We start from the raw sequence: 19,492 nt of genomic DNA, 5'->3' as shown, positions 1-19,492 counted from the left end.
GAGACTGGATAGGTTGACCCGGTGCTTGAGAAGTGCTGGTCCGTTGAGCCAATCAGCAGGAGTAGCTGGGAGTATAAACCAGCTGGCCATTTCCATAGTAGTTATTACAGTACCTTATATGATAAAATTCTCAACAAACATTCACTGAAAATATTCCCTTTTCATATGTGCGGGGTGTTACAAGTTTCCCCTCCGTAGTACAAAGATTAGCTCCATGTGTCAGCAGTCAAGATTTTGTGATCACTTTAAAATATGAGTTTCTTCCCACTTTCCATCCTCTTGTGACTTAAAGATAGTGTGTGTATGTGTGTGGTAACAATCCTGACTTAGAAGGAGCACAGAGCAAAGAACAAGTGTTTGATTGGCTTTTGAGACAGGGTTTCCCGGTGTAGCCAGACTTCAACCTCAGCTATTCCTCTCCCTTCCAAGTGCTGGGTCGTGGGTATACGCCACAACCGCTGGTTTTAAAGAATAGGTTTTTTAAGAAAAAACATTTTTTTATTAAGTTCACCTTGGCCCTAAGAACTCTCATTTATTTTTCAAAATGCCAGACATGTTGTTTGTTTGTTTTTGCTTTACCCTGTAAAAATGGCTGCTTTAAGTTTGACAACATTATTTGTCCTTCATCTTTCAGAAATGACTTGAAGCAGCCTATTAAAATGTACACAACGTTCTACAAGAGAAATACTTTAAAGAATTGAAGGGGAAAATCAGTGAGGAGAGTAAATAGACATCTAATTGCAAACCATCAGATTCATAGCAGTACTTGAAGGTGGGAAGTAGATGCAGTTCTAAGTTTTCAAGAAGGTCACAGAACAGAGGAAATGACGAATATTTTAAGGTTTGACAGTATTCCTAAAAGCTGATGGAGATTTAGGTTTGGTAAAGCATACTTCTTAACTCTTGTCCTGAGGGAAACTTGGGATTCTTTGCTGGAAGGAGCTAGACAGACTCCCTGATAGGCAAATGAGTAGGGAGAGGGGCCGTGACTAGACAATAATGATGGCGAGTTTCCAAGAGCTTCTTCCTCATCCTCCTGACCAGAAACAAAAGGCAGGCAGTTGAAAACAAAGGCCCAAGGTAGATCTCGTGAGTTCGGGCCCAACCTGGTCTATGAAGTGAGCCCAGAAGAGCCAAGTAGATAGACTCTGTCTGGGGAAAAAAATACAGCCTGTTGGGCTTTTTTCTCTTACTAGTAAGAACCGACTTTCTGTCCAACAAGTTTAAGACTAAAGCAGACCCTGTTTACCCCAGACTTGTGGAGCTCTCAACCTCCCCAACTTTGTTCAAATTGATCAACCTTAAGTTGGGGGGAAAGACCCACCTCAAAAGATCTTTAAAATCCCCAGCTCTTATAGAGGGCTATATTGTTGAGGGTCTTTTTATTGTGCTCTGTGTGTGTGTGTGTGTGTGTGTGTGTGTGTGTGTGTGTGTGTGTGTGTTTCTCCTCACCCCAACTAAAAGTCTTTTCTTTACTGCTGATTTTGTCTGCTATTGTCTGCTGGGTCTGAGATTTCTCCCAGTGCTACCTGTTGCCCTGGAGATTTTCCTTGCCTTTTAACTCCTTAACTGACTGGGAAAACAAACCTATTCGAGACCTCTAGACTGTAACTCATGAGGATTATGTGAGTAAGTGGGAAGAAAGTGTCATATAAAATGATCCACTGTTGCTACATTGACAATAAGTGAAATTTAGCAACTGCCTAAACTTTCCACTTCAACTGAGTGCCTAGGCCCTCTAGCACCTTTAGAGTACTTTTAGAAGAAAAAGCTGGTCTGTTGAGCTCTATCTGCTTCCTTAAAGTTCCAGGTTAGTCAATGGCATTTCAAAGGAGTGATTCCATTTTGCTATGACATGGCTCTTTGGGCTTCATGTAGATTGTAAATCCAAAATAATGTCCCTCTATAATCCTTGCATACCACACCTGAGCAACAGTGGAAACAGATACACCTATAGGATAGACTGCCAGTTAAGTCTTGCTTTTAGTAGATGAAATTCATTATAACATCTCCATGCCCAAGGTGAGACACAAGCTCATTGAATAAATTGACCTTTAAATTCTTATCTTAAAGCCAGATATGGTGGCACACACCTTGAATCCCAGCACTTGGATGGCCAGCCTAGTCTACATAGTAAGTTCCAGGATAGCCAAGGCTACATAGAGAGACCTTGCTTTCAAAAAATCCTGCCTTAGAAAAGTTGGCAGAATTTCATTTACTTAATGGTTTCTCTGAATTAATTTTTATTCCCTAGCAGTAGTGATTAACTTTCTCTGACTAACAAAAAATGTTAACCTGTGAAAAAATAAGACAAAGTTCATCATGATTACAGCTATTGATTAACTTACAAAATTTGATGAGCTTTTAAATGTCCTTGTATCTGACTTCCTCACCTTAAAATGAGCATAGGGCCATACTTCAGGCAGGCCTGGTGCCCAGGAGTAATTGGCCAGCACAAAATGGATTCCAAGCTTTTTGTTTTTGTTTGGCTTGAGGTTATTTGTTTTTGATTTTCATTTTCTGGTTGCTTTCTTTTCTTTTTTTTTTAGAGAGAGAGAGAGAGAGAGAGAGAGAGAGAGAGAGAGAGAGAGAGAATATGAAATTGGATGTGGGGAGAATCTTCAAGGACTTGGGAGAGAAGAAAGTATATGATGAAAACATTTGTATAAATTTTTTAAATAAAAAATTGGAATAGATGGATTAGAGACACTTTAAATGTATAGTGTTCCTTGTTACTCAAGGATCCTGGAAACTGTTTTACCCTGAGTAGCAATGTAAAGAATGAACTGACTCATGTGAATGCCCTTCACCGCCCAGGTGTCAAGCTAGTAGAATTTCAGCTTTTGCCTCAAAGAAGTCAGTTCAGTTATGTGCAACTTTGATTCACTCTTGGGTTATGGCATGCAAAACTGAGCCATAGAGGAGAAGCCTGACTTTTGTAGAACCAAAACCTAAATGTGGGAAGAAATGGATGTACAAGTGTGAACCAAGTGCTTTGAGAACACTGGATAAAGGACAGAACAAAAAGTGACTGGGTTGCAGGAACCACTTATAAATCTGTAAGAAGAACAAAACAAAACAAAACAAAGGAACGGTTCCTTAAGAGAGATGGTAATAAGACAGACTTGGAATAGTGCCTGCAATTAAAGGCAAATAAAAGCTCTCAGGGCTCTGTTTCAGGAAATCTTGTGGAAACAAATACACAAAGACACAGGTGAGACCATGATCAAGTAGAGAAACAACAACTGGGAGACCCTTTCTGAAAAGAATAGAGGATATGACTCAGTCCAGATGCTCTGGAAAGCTAGGTGTGTTCAGCTTTTAGGGCACAAAGAATTGAGATTCTCTCGCATGCACACTGTAACACTTATGAACATTTGAGTGTGGAAATGGTTTGAGTGCAAATGTCAAGGCCAAGGGGGGAGAGGAAGGGGCTTTCAAGTCAGCGGATCTCCAGTGTGCACACACTAATGTAAATAATCATGGATTTTTGAATCACTGGCATGTGTATGTTCATGGTCTAATCACCAGGAAATTACTTTTTCTCATTATCCATGTTAACAAAAAGACAAATGAACTTACATTAGTAGTAAATTCAGAACTGGCACACATACAAACTCACAGGAATGGTAGCAGCATGCACAGGACCTGCACAGGTTGAAGCCAGATGGGGTCCCAGCACTGAGAGGGGAAAGTGGACATATCTCCTATCCCTAACTAAGAAGCCGTCTCCAAATGACAAACACTCATGAAGGAAAAAATAGTTTATTTTAAAGGAGTCTCACTGGATATACAAACCACACTTAAGGGAGGCAAAGGCTTGGCAACACATGTGCAACACAGAACAAACATGGATATTTGGGGAGATCTTTTTGTCTCATAGTGGTTTGTCTAGGCGCGCGCGTGTGTGTGTATGTGTGTGCACTTCTTTGTGCTTTTTCCCCCTTTTCTCTATTTTGGTTTGTTTGTTTTGTTTGTCTGTTTATTTTCTAAAGAGAGAGAAAGAAGGCATAGATTTGGATGGGAGGGAAGGTAGAGAGGATCTGGGAGGAGACAAGAGAAGGGAAACTGAGATTAAAATATACTGTATCAGGGCTGGAAAGATGGCTCAGCAGCTAAGAGCCCTGGCTGTTCTTCCAACCCAGGTTCAATTCCTAGAACCCACATGATATGGCAGCTCACAACTGTGTGTAACTCCAGTTTCAGGGGGTCTGACACCCCTACATACACACAAATACAAAAAGGCAGAATGCCAATGCACATAAAATAAAAATAAATGAATTATTTAAAATGTGTAAAATACACTGTGTAAAAAAACTATTCTCAAAGATAAAATCCCACAAATGAAGTTCTACAATCTTTTTTAAAAAGTGTTATTTATTTTTATGTGTGTGTTTGGCCTCCATGTCTGTTTGTGAACCATATTCGTGCAGTGCCCAAGGAGATAAAAAGAGAGAGTTGGGTCCTTTGGAACTGTAGTTATCTCCAGTTGTGGGGTAACATGTCCATGTAGATTCTGTAAACTGAACCCAGGCCCTCGGCAGTAGCAGCAAGGGCTCTTAACGACTGACCCATCTGTCCAGCATCTAGTATACCATATTTCCCACGTGAGTAATTTTACAGACCTACCCCTGCCATACACATTTGGTTCCCTATTAACTCCTGCTTTTCATGAGTGGGCTATTTCTATTAACTTTACTACAGACAAGAACAAGTTGCTAGACAGTGACCCAAATGATGTTCCTAAAATTTCTAGAAGACTTAGCAGCATCAGTGGCCTCTTCATTTGCTATCAGTAGCTTGCTTCTTTTCTCCCATTTGGGATAATCAAAAATGACTTCATGCACTGACAATATCTATCCTACAGAGGATAAAATCGCTGTGACTGAGGACAACTGACTTGCCATGTGATACCTACTTTTATACCCAGTACTCTAGAAACAGAAGCAGGCAGATCTCTGTGAATTTTCCAGGCCAGCCAGGGCTACATAGTGAGACCCTGTCTCAAAAAGAAAAGAGAAAATGGTTAAGCTAAAATAGAATATTTTGCAGAATGGACAGAAATATCTTGGTTCCCCATGTATAAAAAGAATAAAACCATTCCAGTTGTGACAACAAAACAGAATAGGTTCAAATTTAAAAGGGACATCAGTCCTTCCTACTTCTTGCTTTTTGATTGGTAAATGTGCTTTTAGTAGTTTAGTGAGCTTTAAAAACATTTTACCCTGGGTGTGGTGGGATACACCTTTAAGGCCATCATCCAGGAGGCAGAGGCCAGTCTGATCTTCATAGCCCAGGGCTCAGTACAGAGACCCTGTCTCAAGGCAAACAAACAAAAAGATAAACCAACTAAACAAAATAGCATCCTACAGGAGTCGGTAGGACGAGAGACACATTTCCATTTTGCGTCATCTCATATTTTACTGACTTCTGTCTGAGCAGGAGATCAATAGTTATGTGCCCAGAAACAGCAAGGATATTAAAAACATGCAGAGATCAATGTCTATTTCCTGCCTCAGGATATTGGCTACCCCTTTGAATGCTTATGGCAACAATAATCTAAACATCTTCTTGATGCTCTATACTCTGAACATTTGGAAATAAATTGTGATATTCCATGGTTGAAATTCTTTTCTTTGCCATCCTGACCACAGTGACTAAGAAGTTACCGCCAAAATGAGCAGTAACTTCATAAAGCAAGTTAAACAGAGAAGAATCCTCTGGAAATTTGCTACTTAAAATTTGTACATGAAACTGGATCACGTGGTGCAGGCCTTGGATCTTAGCTATGTGGGAGGCTAAGGCAGGAAGATCAAAGTTAAAGGACTGCCTGGCAACAGAGCAAGTTCAAAGTCAGCCTGGGCAATGTAATGAGCCCTGTTTCAAAATAAAAAAGAAAACGGGAAGTAGATTTGTACGTGGCAGGGTACTTGCCTCGCATGTATAAGTTCCTGGGTTTGATCCCCAGTACTGCAAAATTGACAGACAGACAGACAGACAGACAGACAGACAGACACACACACACACACACACACACACACACACACACACACACACGGGGTGGGGGTGGAGCGTAGATAGACAGGCAGACAGACCTAAATTATCAAGGAAGTGAGAAGACAGCCACTCCTGAAAGTTGTTCTCTGACCTCTATATGCACCCCATGGCAATACACTTGTGCACAGATAGGCACAATTCAAGAAAATAAATGTATCAAGTAGAATACTTGCAATTGAACTGAACACTAAATCTGGGCAGAGTTTGGAAAACTGCAGGAGTTACCCTGATGAGCGAGAACTTTGATATGTAACTCTGCGTTCCGTGTATTTTGTTGAGATCTTTATCAATCTACTTAACAATGAGTGTTTTCAGTATTGTCTTAGGGACAAGTCACTTGTGGTACCTTCAAATGTCAACTCACATTATTGGCAGACTCTCCTGGCTGACACTTGTACTTGTGTCTCTTTCTTTGTGTGAAAGGACCTATACAAGTCTATATTACAAATGCCCGTTTTCCATTGCTGTTTTTGTTTTTCTGCAGAGAACTCGTTTTTAGATAATTACTGGGATAGAGAGAAAAGTTGAAACTGTACTTGTAAACTTTTAAAAAGGTATTCATTTTTATTTTATGTGTATGAATATTCCACCTACCTGCATGTAAGTGTACCATGTACTCTGAGGAGGCAAAGAGAGGACATGGTGTGAGCTGCCAGGTGGATGCTGGGAACTGAACTTGGGTGCTATAGAGATCTGCCTGCCTCTGCCTTCCAGTGCTGGGATTAAAGGTGTTCACCATTGCGACTAGCTGCAACCAGTGTCTTAATTGATAAGCCATCTCTCCAGCCCCAACTTTAAAGTTTTAGAAAATAAAAATAAGATCAGTAGGGACTAGAGAGTTTGCTGATCATGTAAGAACATAGGCTTCTCTTCCAGAACAGAAGACCCATGTCTCCCACCTATGTGGAGCTCCAGTTCTAGGAGAGCTGTCACCTGCTTTTGACCTCTACAGACATACGGCACACAAATGTGCATTCAGACAAAATACCCGTACACATAAAATAATCTGGTAAAATAAAAACAAATAAAAAAGAATGTAATCATTTTGTCTTAGGTCATATAGCTAGAACAATTCCCCAAGTATATTGCTAATCTTAGATTTTTGCAATCATTATGAACTGAAAAAGATTAAAAATAAAGAATTCTTAACTGCTAAGCTACCTCTTCACCTGCCTCACTTGTAGGAGTTGTTTTTTAGCTTATTTTATTTGTATAGTATTATTATACTGTACAGTTAACCCATTAACAAAGTCAAGAATTAGAAAAATAAGACAAGAAACATCTAATGGCCATAGAAATAAGGGCTCAAGAAATTATAAACTGCTAATAAGTCAGGAATCAGAACAGAAGGAAAAACTAGACCCATGATCTTGTTCTTTCTCAAATTACATGAATAGGCAAGTCTCTGGCAAGTTCAGTGGAAAAATGAGAGAAATGAATACACATACGAAAAAGTATAAACAGAATATAGTAGCCGAGCTTGCAGATGCCGGGCTGTAATTTCAGCTACTTGGGAAGCTTTGGCCAGAGGAAAGAAAGCTCAAGGACTGAATGGGTTACAGAATGAGTTCAAGGTCATCTTGGACAAGCTAGCGAAAAATTAAAAAAAAAATGGCGGGGGTGTGGGGACTACATACGTTCACTCCAAGCACTCAAGAGGCAGAGGCAGGTGGATCTCTGTGAGTTCAAGGTTCACGGTCTACAGAGTGAGTTCCAGGCCAGTCAGAGCTACATAGTGAGAACCTGTTAAATAAATAAATAATAAAATATGAAGGAAAAGAGGTGATAGAATAGAGTCAAGTGGCATGAACATAGAAGTGGTTAGGAGCCTTTCTTATCACTTTCGAAATGATGCTGTAAGGGCGAGGGGGCAGAATTTTAAGTGTTGGTTTAGAACATGATACTGTACAAATAAAATAAGCTAAACACAGCTCCTGCCAGCGAGGCAGGTGAAGAGGTAGCTTAGCAGTTAAGAGTGACTGTTGTACGTACAGAGGATGAGTTTGGTTCTAGCACCCAGAACTGCATACTTAAAACGCCCCTGTAACTCCACTCCAAGGGAGATCTAATGCCATAATTTGTTTTCCTTGGGTACCTGCTTTCATATACCAACACTCAAACACATACATGAACATAATTTCAAAGAAATCTTTTTTATAAATAGTATAGGACAAATTATTAAGGTTAAAATTAAAGTTGAGAACTAAGTTTGTTTAAGAGAATAATGTGCCAGGTGTGGTGGCACAAGCCTTTAACCCCAGCACTCACAAGGCACAAGCAGGTGGATCTCTGTGAGGTCAAGGCCAGCCTGGTCTACACTGTGAGTTCCATGTCAGAGAGTGGTAGGTAGAGAGACCATATCTTTAAAAAAAAGGACTCATTTACTTGGGTGTGATGACTCACACCTTTATGCCTTTAATACCAGCATTTGGGAGGGTCTCAGTGTGAATTTGAGGCCAGCCTGGGCTACTTAGTGAATTTCCAGGACAGACAATGCTACATAGTGAGACCCTGTCTCAAAAATAAACAAAAGCAAAAACAAAAAACAAACAACAACGCAGCCAAACATACAACAAAGAGTTTAAATAATGAATGAAATGTATTACTGCAGCAGCTGGCTCAATCCCATGATCATAATTAGCTTATAGATAATGAAAAGGCAGCTGGTTAAAATGCACAGTCAGTTACTAATAGGCAGGCAAAATGGCACAGCAGTTAAAGACTGTGTGAGCCCAAAGGCCTGAATTTGGTCCTAGATTGGGAAAAAAAACAGTACACCGAAAGCTTTTCTCTGATCTTCACACAAGGGCCAAGGCCCACGCGCTCTCTCTCTCCCTCTCTCCCTCTCCGCCCGCCTCTTCCTCCATCTCTCCTTTCCCTCCCTCCCTCCCTCCCTTCCTCCCTCCTTCTCTCTCTCTCTCTCTCTCTCTCTCTCTCTCTCTCTCTCTCTCTCTCTTGCACAGGCACTCTCAAGCACAAAACACTACCACCACACACAAATAATGAATAAGAACTAAAAAAACAGACATACAAACAAAACTCCTTGGGGGGCAGTGAGATGGCTCTCAGCAGGTGAAGGCACTTGTTAAGCAAGCCTGGAGACCCACCATATGTGTAGAAGCACATGTGTGCACTGCTGTGGTGTTAACTTTGTGGAGCCAATTCTACCTTTAAATGGGTTCTAAATATCAAAGTAAATATCAAAGTTGGGTCAACAGGCACAGGCACGCGCGCACACACACACACACACACACACACACACACACACACAAGTAAACACAGTAAGTTGAAGTCTGAGTAGATGACTTGGTGTGTTAGAGCACTTACTGCCTGAGCATGAGGACTTATGTGGACTCAACCTGGAACCCCCAAATTGTAGTGGGGCAAAGACAAGCGGATCATTGGGGTTTCCTGAGTCCCCAGTCTATCTCCTAGGCCAGAGTGAGACCTTGTCTCAAGTGGTAAGGCAGAGAGTGACAGAGCAGAACATTGTTTTCTGATATTCATGAAACCACACACATGCCCCCACTCACACATGTGAATGCACTCATACAGCCACATACACCACAGACATACAGAAAATATATTCTTTGGTATTTAGAAGTAAGAAGTTACCTTTCTCCCTAAGTATCATTTTTAAACTAACTCACTAGATTCTGTAGAATTCCTTTAAGAAGAGAAGACAAGGGTCCATAAGTTCCAACATCATGCCCTCTTGTTCTGAGCATGCCACTATATGAGCCACAACAGTATTTCCTAAGAACAGACCAGAAGACCCAGAGCTGTTGGGTATAACGATGCATGCTTATTATTGTAGCACTTGAGAGGTGGATGACGCAGAGAATCAAGAGTTCAAAGGTCACACGTGCCTTTTCATTGAGTTAGAGGGCAACCTGGGCTACCTGTTAAAAAGAAAGAAATAAAAAGGAAAGAAAGGAAGGAAGAAAGGAAGAATGGCAGGCAGAAAGGAAGGAAGGAAAAGAAAATCAAAATGAAAAGAAAAACGGTTCCACATTCATAAAGAAGGGGAGGGGGAGAGGTTAGGGGGCTGATGGACAGGAAACATTTGAAGGAATAACATTTGAAATGTAAACAAAAAATACCCAATTTAATGAAAATGGAAGAAAAATATATGTACAAATGTAATTAACAAAACAAATAGAGTGACATAACCAACATGGATATTATTTATTAATTTTTATGCATATAAATTTAATGTCCATATATGTAAAATTAATAAAGTGAATTAAACAAACAAAAAAGAAAGAAAAAAGTTTCCAAAAATGGGTGTTACTTATTAAAATATGTCCACATTAGTCATTCATACTGGTGGTATTAGGTGTATTTAAAACCTTTTTTTACTTTTCCAGATTTTCTTCTTTTTATTTTATGTGTATTAGTGTTTTCCCTACATGTATGTTTGTGCACAACATGAATGCAATGCAGTGCCCTCAAGTGTGTATGTGTGTGTGTGGTGTGTGTGTGTGTGTGTGTGTGGGAGTGTATGCGAATATGTATATGTGTGTGTGAGAGAGACAGAGAGAGAGAGAGAGACAGACAGACAGACAGACAGACAGACACAGACAGATGACTGGGAAACAAGAACTATTCAGAGAAGACTTTTTTTCCTCTTTGGAAATGAATGCTGCTTACCCACTAAGACTTGGTATTTTAGTGTTGCTTTTCCTGCAATCCCAGTTACAGCCGTGTGAGAGCATATGGGAATTTATTACTTTTATGAAATTAAAGACTTCAAGCAAATTGAATCAGATGTCTGTGTCTCTAACACGCCACTGTGCCCTGATTGAACCTCTATCTCTCTGTGTGTATTGACTTTTCCTTCTCAAGATAAGCTCATCTAGTCTCTTTTTTCCCCGGGAATTAGGTCAGCTCTTTCCTTTGGGAAATTTCCATTGCATTTAACAGTGTCATTGCTAGAATGGCTGGGCTGGCTTGGCTGCCTCTTCCTCTGGGACAGCTTTTCTTCTCTCAGTGACCTCGGTGCCAAGGTGGAGGAGATGGTAAAAGCCTTCCTCGGGTGGGTGGAGAAAGAGCCGTCTCCAACAATATCCTGCCCCCACCGTGTCTCTCGAAGTGGAACAGATGTGTCCCTGCTCATAGCTTCCTCCTTGTTGCTTCAAAAGCCAAATGTCCTACTTAACCTCAGAGCCATCCAAGTTCATCTCCCCACTCACGACTTTCCAGGAAGGACGTGCCATGGGGGAGGGAGGAAAGCCCAGGCATAGACCCCAGGGCACTCCCACTGCCATGGTTGATGGAATGCCCACTGGGGGAGAGCTCATAATCCCACTATCTTAGACCTCAGAGCAGCTCAGAGGTTGGTTGTGATTTCAGTTTTGGTAGCAAGGTTCCAGGTAAGTCAGGGTAGCTGGGAAAGGGACATTCTCCTCATGCCATTGCTCCCAGTGACTTTAACTCCCAGTCCTTGGATACCTCATATGTGAGACGATTGTAACCACTGTGAGGACTTGAGAAACAATCCAGGGAGTTTAGTTCACAGTAAGCAGCTCTTAGTCACTGTTGACTAGTTGCACTGAACAATCTTGTCACTAGTACCATGTAGCAACTTAACTAAATTACAGTTTCTTAGCAGTTCCAACCCCTTTTAAGGGGTTAGCATTTACTTGTACCTAGTGTCACCAGTACAGAGCATTGTTCAGGGGAGGTTTCATCATCATCATCATCATCATCATCATTGTCATCATCGTCATCACCATCATTACCATCTAAGGGTCATCATATCCAGCAGCGACACTTCATATCATTAATGTTGAGTTTTAGACAGCAGCAAGGTCTTAGGGTTCAGCCCAACCATCCTCTAGTTGGGACTTGTTTACCAACCAGCATTTTAGGAAGTGTTCCCTTTGCTCACCAGCGATGAAAAAGGAATTATATTTGTTTCCCAAGTATGATAGCCCATCTTTGAATCAGATAGATTAGCTTGAAAGGGCACAAAGAAAACCTCCAGGGAGGATTCCGTGCTCTCCACCTTGAGCTAAAACCAGACAACTACATGTAGGAGGCGTGAGGGAGGCTTCTGATTATGTCAGCCTAGGAAACATTCTTCTGGGGTACAGTTCGAGGAAGAAACGACCAACCTGTTTCTCAAATAGATTTTCGTAAATAACTGACAGGAGATGGTTCGCTTCTATGGACGTATTAACCCAACTGATGGGCGTTAATTATTAAACCTTTTAGATGGTGGCTCGCTGATTTCTCCGATACCCTAATCCGGGTCACAGAATGGTTAAAGCAGCTTTAAGTAGAGAGTGGATTTTTGTCTCAGTTTGTCTTCTGTTTGCGACTCTGAAAGAATGCTGTGGGCACTCTTTTTCCTGGTGACTACTATTCACGCTGAACTCTGCCGTCCAGGTACGTAACCTTGAAGCTTAAAAAATATAGTAAAAGTTTCCTAAATGCTTGAGAAGTTATAAAGTGAAGAAAAAAAAGAATGATTTTTCCTCTAAGTCTTTGGACATGTGGCTTGAAAGGTGAACCAATGACTTTTAGGAATCTGAAGGGAAATGTAAGTGATTTCATAGGCTTTTTGTTCAAGTTACAGGGGCACTGGTACAGATCAATTGTAGTTCTTTGTTACGTTCATCTGGGCTGTGTTAAACATCAGGATTTATCAGGCTCCATTTTCTCACGGTTTTTGTTTTTTTTTCCTTTTCTTTTTCCCCCTCCCTCTGGTAGATGCAGAAAATGCCTTTAAAGTAAGACTTAGCATCAAAGCAGCTCTTGGAGATAAAGCGGTAAGTAAAACACCTGCTGTCTCATTCCAAGTTTTGTTTTCTAATAGCTTTGGGTTTTTTTCAAATAAATGGCTTCTCTGAGTCTTCAAGTCTGATTGCCAAAGCCAGATTACAGTAACACGGGAGTCACTGATATAAGGAGTTTGCTTAAAGTACATTATCAGTAGTGAGTGATTGGATATACATGGGGAAATCATGTGACAGAAAACAGTTTTGAAAACTTGAAACCTTCAGTCCAGGAACATAGAGCAAAGGGGACTATCTGGTCTGATATAGATGCATTTATTTAGGTTGTCTGTCCTTCACTATGTGGGCATCTAAATGGTATCAGTCTGTTTTCTAGTCATCAGAAAGAAAGACTAGTGCTACCAATATATTTCACAGTACAGAATCATCCAGTTCTACATGAAGCTTTGTCCCATCTATGAAGGTGACAGTATGGAAATTGTGCTTGAGATAATAGAAGTTTAAAATCCTCAGAGTCTGTAGGGGGTGGAAGAATAGGAAAGATCATTGAATTTAGAAGATGTCACTGTTTAATTTTAGTGTCAGTTTCCCAGCTCTGCATTTAAAAAAAAACCTAGTAGATGATATTAATGCCTCGTACTACAAAAAATCAAACAAGCAAACAAGCAAATGAAACCCGGATTGCTAAAGGGATTTGGAGGTATTCTATTTGCTGACCAATCATTGGCTGCCTGAGTTTTCATTATTCATCTGATAAGTAATAGTTGTTATAATAGCATAAAAAATAAGCATTTATTAAGACATTATTTTACTTCGTACTGGGGGGTCTTCAAAGCACTGAACTATCAGCTTCTGAGCCCGTACCCCTTTGAGTATAGGTACATTGATTCTGATTGGATGAGTGAAAAAACACCACCCAGAGTCATGTGTGACTCTGAAGATCTCAAGCTGTAAATGGCAGGAGAGTCAAACCTAGGGAGTTTGACTGCAGAGGCCCAGCTCCCAGCGGGTGTATAAGCCCTCCTATCCCAGGATCTTTAGACTTGACTGCATGTTAGGGACGCAATGGCAGCTACAACTGGGCTTGTCTATTCTTTGTGGAGCTTATAGTAGTGAGAGAGTCAGTTGTCCATCAAATAGTAAAGCAAATGCAAATGTGCAGTCTTGGGAAGTAATACAGGGAGGAGTATACTGGGCTCTGGCCTCAGCAGGAGCCTCCGTGCCAGGCACGTCCGCAATGTCTAACGTAACCATGAACAGACCCAGAGCAGAGAAGGAGAGAGGGATGGCAGAGGGCTGTCACAGGTGAACACAGCAATAATCACAAGCTTAGTGAACGGGAAGGATGGAAGGAAGACCCGGATGTCTGCAACTGAAGCCATGAGGAAGAACATGGCATTTAAGGGCCTTGAAAAAAGGAGACTACATGGGGAATGTGTGCCATGCTGACAGTGGGTGGGAGGGGGTTTGTTTCAAGACAGAGGAGCTGTTGAGAGGCCAAGCTCATTCTGTGAAGCAATATGAAGGTCGAGGAGTTTAGTGGGAGCTATCTTTGGAACGATGTAGAACCGAAAAGTCAGATATTGGAGAGGAGGATAAAAAATAAGTTGGGTGTGAACATGCAGAAATATAGGTCACTCCTATAAGAACTTTGGCTTGGACTGGAGGCTGCGTCAGGAGGCTGGGGCTTGTACATCAGCTGGTAGAGTGCTTGCTTAGCATGTGGGAGGCCCTGAGTTCCATCTCTAGCACCCCATAAACCAGGCCTGCTAGCACTTAGGAGATGGAAGCAGAAAGATCAGAAGTTCACCATCATTCTGCATTACTCAGTTAGCCTGAAATACATAAGACCCTGTGAGGGGGTGGGGAAGGGAGAAGGAAAGGGAGAGGAGAAATGGGAGAGGGAGAGAGGGGGAGAGGGAGAGGGGGAGGAGGAAGGGGAGAGGGAGACAAGGAGAGGGGAGGGAGAAGGGGAGGGAAAGGGAAAGGGAAAGGGAGAGGGGGAGGGAAAGTGAAAGGGAGAGGGGGAGGAAAAGGGAAAGGGAAAGGGAGAGGGAAATCTGGCTGTGAAAGGTTGGAGAGAGCAGTGGGAAGATCAAGCAGAGCCACAGGTTTTTACTATTGGTTCAGTTGAGCATGAGTAAAAGTCAGAGAACAGGCTCCAGCCAGCCAGACTTGAGTACACAGAAGAAACTGATGTTGTTTCAAGTCTGAGAAGGGAGGAGCAGAGGCATTCCTAGCACACTTGTGGGGATTAGCCATTATCAGGAGAGAAATGTCTGCCACTTCAGGAGAGGAAGTGGTTAGGATATATGTCAGTGGTGGAAGGTTCGTTTCTTTGCCTTAGGAGGTCAAGGGAGTTTAAATTGCTAAATTGAGACATTATCTCTAAATTACAAACTCAGGGGTTAGGGATTAAGCTCAGTGGAGAGCTTTTGCCTAGCAAGTGAAAGTCCCAGGTTCACTCTTCAGCTCTGGCTGTTGGAGGGACCATAAAAAAAAAAGCATCAAGTGAGAGCCAAGGTGGAAGGGAAAATGTTATGATTGCGGGGGACATGTAGGAAGTTTGAAGCAGTCTTGGGACAGACAATTGTTTTGAGACAAATAATTTATGGAGAATGCTAAGAGGTGAGCAGGGAATTTGAGAGTAGGGTATCATGAACTTAAAATTAAACAAGCCCCATTTCTGTGACTTTGTTACTTTTGACTATTCAACTAAAATGTGAGGATTCAGTGTTCTTAGATATAGGCAGAAAGTAAAGTGACCAGGGAGACTTGAGGGCTTGGTAGAAGTATTATTCAAATGAGGAAGCAAGTAATCGTTGATGACAGATAAATATATGCAACTAATATGTACTGTGTGGTCCATGAAGTCACTGTCTGTATGCCAGGTATCTGGACAACAGGTACATAAAGTACTATGAGCCTTCTTGCGTATGTCTCTTCAGGCGCTATTTTGGTCTGTGGGTGTTAAGCCAGGACTGTAACCCTAAGTAACTCTTCATTCTCCTTCAGTCGTACATTTTTTATTACTGTATGTGTCACTTGCTTTGCCTGGAAACCACTCAGAAACACTTTGAAAGTCACAGTAGAAAGGTGACATGACTGGGACACACACAGGCTTTTAGTCTTCCCCTCAACTCAAGTTGGCTCTCTCTGTTCAAGCCCCAAGACAAAGCAGCACTAGTTAGTCTTGTCCAGATCTCAGGAGCTGTGAGCTTTACTCCATGACCTAAGCTGCACTCCTGCTGGCAGAGTGCATGCTCATTTTGTAAGAGGAACTAAGGTGTCCTTTCCAAGAACCGAAATGCAATTTAAAGCCATGCTCTGGCAAGTTCTGGCAGGCATTGTCAGTTTTGCTTGCTACCCTGACATTCTCATTTATATTTGGGCAGGCTCCTTCCCTGGCTCCACATCCTCACAACAAGGCTTCGCTATGTGCGAGCATACACAAGAATGTGCATGTGTATACCTATTTGTAATGTATATAAAATTATATATACATATGGTATATCTGTATACTTGTTTTTAAAAATTAAAACAATGTGTATCCATAGAGATCAGAAGAGGGTGTCAGATCCCCCAGAGTTGGAGTTACAGCTGATTATGAGTCACCTGACGTGGATGCTGGGAACTCAACTCAGGTCCTCTGGAATATCAGTATGTGCGCTTAAATGCTGAGCCGTCTCTCTAGCCTTATACATATAATTTTTATTAGACAAACTGTCAATATGCAGTTGTGGCTGGCCTGGAACTCTTTATATAGACCAGGCTGGCCTGAGTCGCTTACACTACCGTCCTGGGTGCTAAGGTTACTTATTGTAAGCCTGTACCACTGCTAGACCCTAAAGATATTTAGGAAAGAATATACCGTTTGTGTATAGAGAAGGTAACCAGAGGATACATTTTCTGCTGTTGTTTAGGGTCGTCTACTTTTCTTATTGTTCCTTCCTCAGCACACTAAGAACGCAAGAGCAATGATAATAAAATATGTGTTTCCATCTCGGTATGACCCCAGATCTTAACAACACTCTCATGATATGCTAGGTTGAACTATCCAAATATCAAGTTTGTTGACAGGCTAATGATATTGCAGAGTCTAAGACTGTGCAACCGGAAAGGCCAAACTTGGAACTATAGACTGCATAAGAATGTGAGTTGTCATGATCGCCACTGCAAGAGAAACATGGATGTGGGTGAGGAAAAGAAGAAAAAGCAGAGTGATGGAACTTCCCACCCAACGGACTCTTTCCCACCTCATTCACCTCTACTTTCCCCTTTCTTTCAGTATGTCTGGGACACAGATGAAGAATATCTCTTCAGAGCAATGGTGGCATTCTCCATGAGAAAAGTTCCCAACAGAGAAGGAACAGAGTAAGCCAACAGCACGGAATCTCAAATGCCTGTTTGAGATTCCAATTTCCATGCTCTAGTACCCTCCCCTGATGTAAGGGGCCAGCAATTTTCTTTTTACAAAATTTATTATTTATTTACGTATTTAGTGCGTGTGTGTGTGTGTGTGTGTGTGTGTGTGTGTGTGTGTGTGTGTGTGTAGCTTTGTTAACTGCTCCTGGGCACCAGAAATGCATTGCCAACTACCTTGGAGCACGTGCACATCATGACATGCAAGTAGAAGTCAGGACATCTTGTGGGAGTTGGTTCTTTCCTTCTACGATGTGGGTTTGGGGGATGAAATCCAGGCCCTCAGGTTTGGCAGCAACTATCTTTACCCACTGAACCATCTCTGCATCCCTTGCTTTGCTTTGTAACTTCCTCTGTAAACTTGCCTGGAACTTGCTGTGGAGCCCAAGCTGGTTTGGAACTTGTGGTGATCCTTCTGCCTCAGCCATTCGAGTGCTGGGGTAACAGGCATGAGACACCTGGAACCTGCATTTTTATAGAATACTTAATGTTCCGACGGAGCTCAGCTTACAATTTCTATCATATTCCCTTCGTTCAATGGGTAACATGACTGTCAATGGCCATGAGCAAAATTATATTTGCATTTTTATGTCCTCAGCTTTACATGTTTCTATTATACAATATCATTTTTCTTGCAGAGAGCTAGGTAATATCAAAGAAATCTATTCTCTTCTAAAACGTAACCTAAATATGGACCCCCACAGTGGTATATATCACATATATATCTTGTTAATTTTCTTAAAAGTACTTAGTACAAACTTTTAAAAAATAGTTTTTGTGATGGTGGCTTTTTTGTTTGTTTTTGTCTTTTGAGATAGGGTCTCATGATGTAGCCTTGGCTCTCCTGGAGCTATGTAGACCAGGCTGGTGTGGAACTCACAGAGAACTCCCTGCCCAGTCTCTGTGATTAATGTGCTTTACACTATGCCTGTGCAGCGTTAATAGTTTTACATTTGTTTCCCTACTCTTCTGGATGAATCTTCTCTATTTGTAGAGATTCTTTCCTTTTCTATTTGTGATTTTGCTACCACTCGGCTCTCTACTCCCTCTCCTGAACCTTCAGGTGGGCTGGATAAAGCATCTGGGAGCAAGCTTGCCCTGTATGCTCCCAGCTTTCCTGGTGCTGCTTTCTGGTAGACGTGTCAGGCTGTACTTTCTGGGTATTGTTAAGGAGCATTTAGATTAGAAGTTTCCATGTCGTACAGCCTGCCATGTATTAACACATGAGATGGGTCTCAACTTAGCTCTACCAAAGACAGTTACAGTTGAACTTATTTCATTTCAGAATTTTTGTTGCTGTTGTTGTTGGTTTGAGACAGTCTCATGTGGTCCAAGGTGGCCTTCAATTCATTATGTAGCTATGATGGTGTTGAAATTCTGGTCCTTCTGTCTCAGCATCCTGAGGACTGGGAACCACAGGCATGGTTTAATTTCAGGATTTTTTACGATTAGAAAGGAAACATTGCCTAGGAACCAAATAGTCTCCAAGGAGTCCTTTCATCTCCAAGCCCTAAGTTCTTTACTAAAGAGTGACTTTTGCAATAATTCAGAGCCCAGAGAAGAGGATAACTATCAGTTGATTTCTCTCAGATTCCCAATATCTGATGTAAGCATAAAAAGTTAAAAACAGGAAAAGGAAGCTGGGTGTGATGGCACACACCTTTAATGCCAGGATTCCAGAGGTAGAGGCTGAGTGTCTGAGGCTAGCCTGGTCTACAAAGTGAGATCTAGGTCAACTAGGCCTACATAGTGAAACCCTATTTCAGTTTGTGTGTGTGTGTGTGTGTGTGTGCTTGCATGTATGATGAAGGATTGGCTAGATCGGCTGGCCAGCAAGCTCCAAGATCCACTTGTCTCTGCCTCCTTTGTTCTCTTAGTGGCAGTGACTTGAAAGGTCTTCACAGTCATGTGTCAGGTACTTCAACAACTGAGCTAGCTCCACAAATTCTACACATGTATACATGTATAATAATAATAATAATGATAATAATAATAATGTATTATACAATGACAAAAGTTTTATAAAATAGTATATAGAGAAATAAGAAAAATTTACCCTAAATTCTCCTCATGCTTTATCAAATTTTAAAGAAAAATATTAATGACATTTAAAATTTATCCTTTGAAAATTTCACATATTTATGCAGTATATTTTGATCATATCCATCCATTATTACCTCCCTTCCATCTCCTCTAGCATTGTAATTTTTAGAAATACAAATAAGGGAGAAGCATAGAGGGCTTAGCAGTGAAAGAAGTACAGTGTTCTT

At 41.3% G+C, this 19,492-nt stretch overlaps 1 protein-coding gene across 1 annotated transcript in view; it reads left to right on the top strand.

Annotated features, from left to right (window-relative positions):
• The first annotated feature begins 12,387 nt into the window (after positions 1-12,387).
• Cltrn (collectrin, amino acid transport regulator) overlaps positions 12,388-19,492 on the top strand; it is a 33,298-nt gene continuing 26,193 nt past the window's right edge. Inside the window, exons 1-3 of the mRNA NM_020976.2 lie at positions 12,388-12,450; positions 12,775-12,833; positions 17,089-17,174. Of these exons, the coding sequence (NP_066125.2) occupies positions 12,393-12,450; positions 12,775-12,833; positions 17,089-17,174 (203 nt within the window). The 5' untranslated portion in view covers positions 12,388-12,392. The remainder of the gene's footprint in view (positions 12,451-12,774; positions 12,834-17,088; positions 17,175-19,492) is intronic.

This window comes from Rattus norvegicus, chromosome X (genome assembly GCF_021556685.1).
Source record: "Rattus norvegicus strain SHRSP/BbbUtx chromosome X, alternate assembly SHRSP_T2T, whole genome shotgun sequence".
Lineage (NCBI taxonomy): Eukaryota > Metazoa > Chordata > Mammalia > Rodentia > Muridae > Rattus > Rattus norvegicus.
Note: the sequence above shows the minus strand (reverse complement) of the source record. Positions and strands in the feature narration are given on the sequence as shown.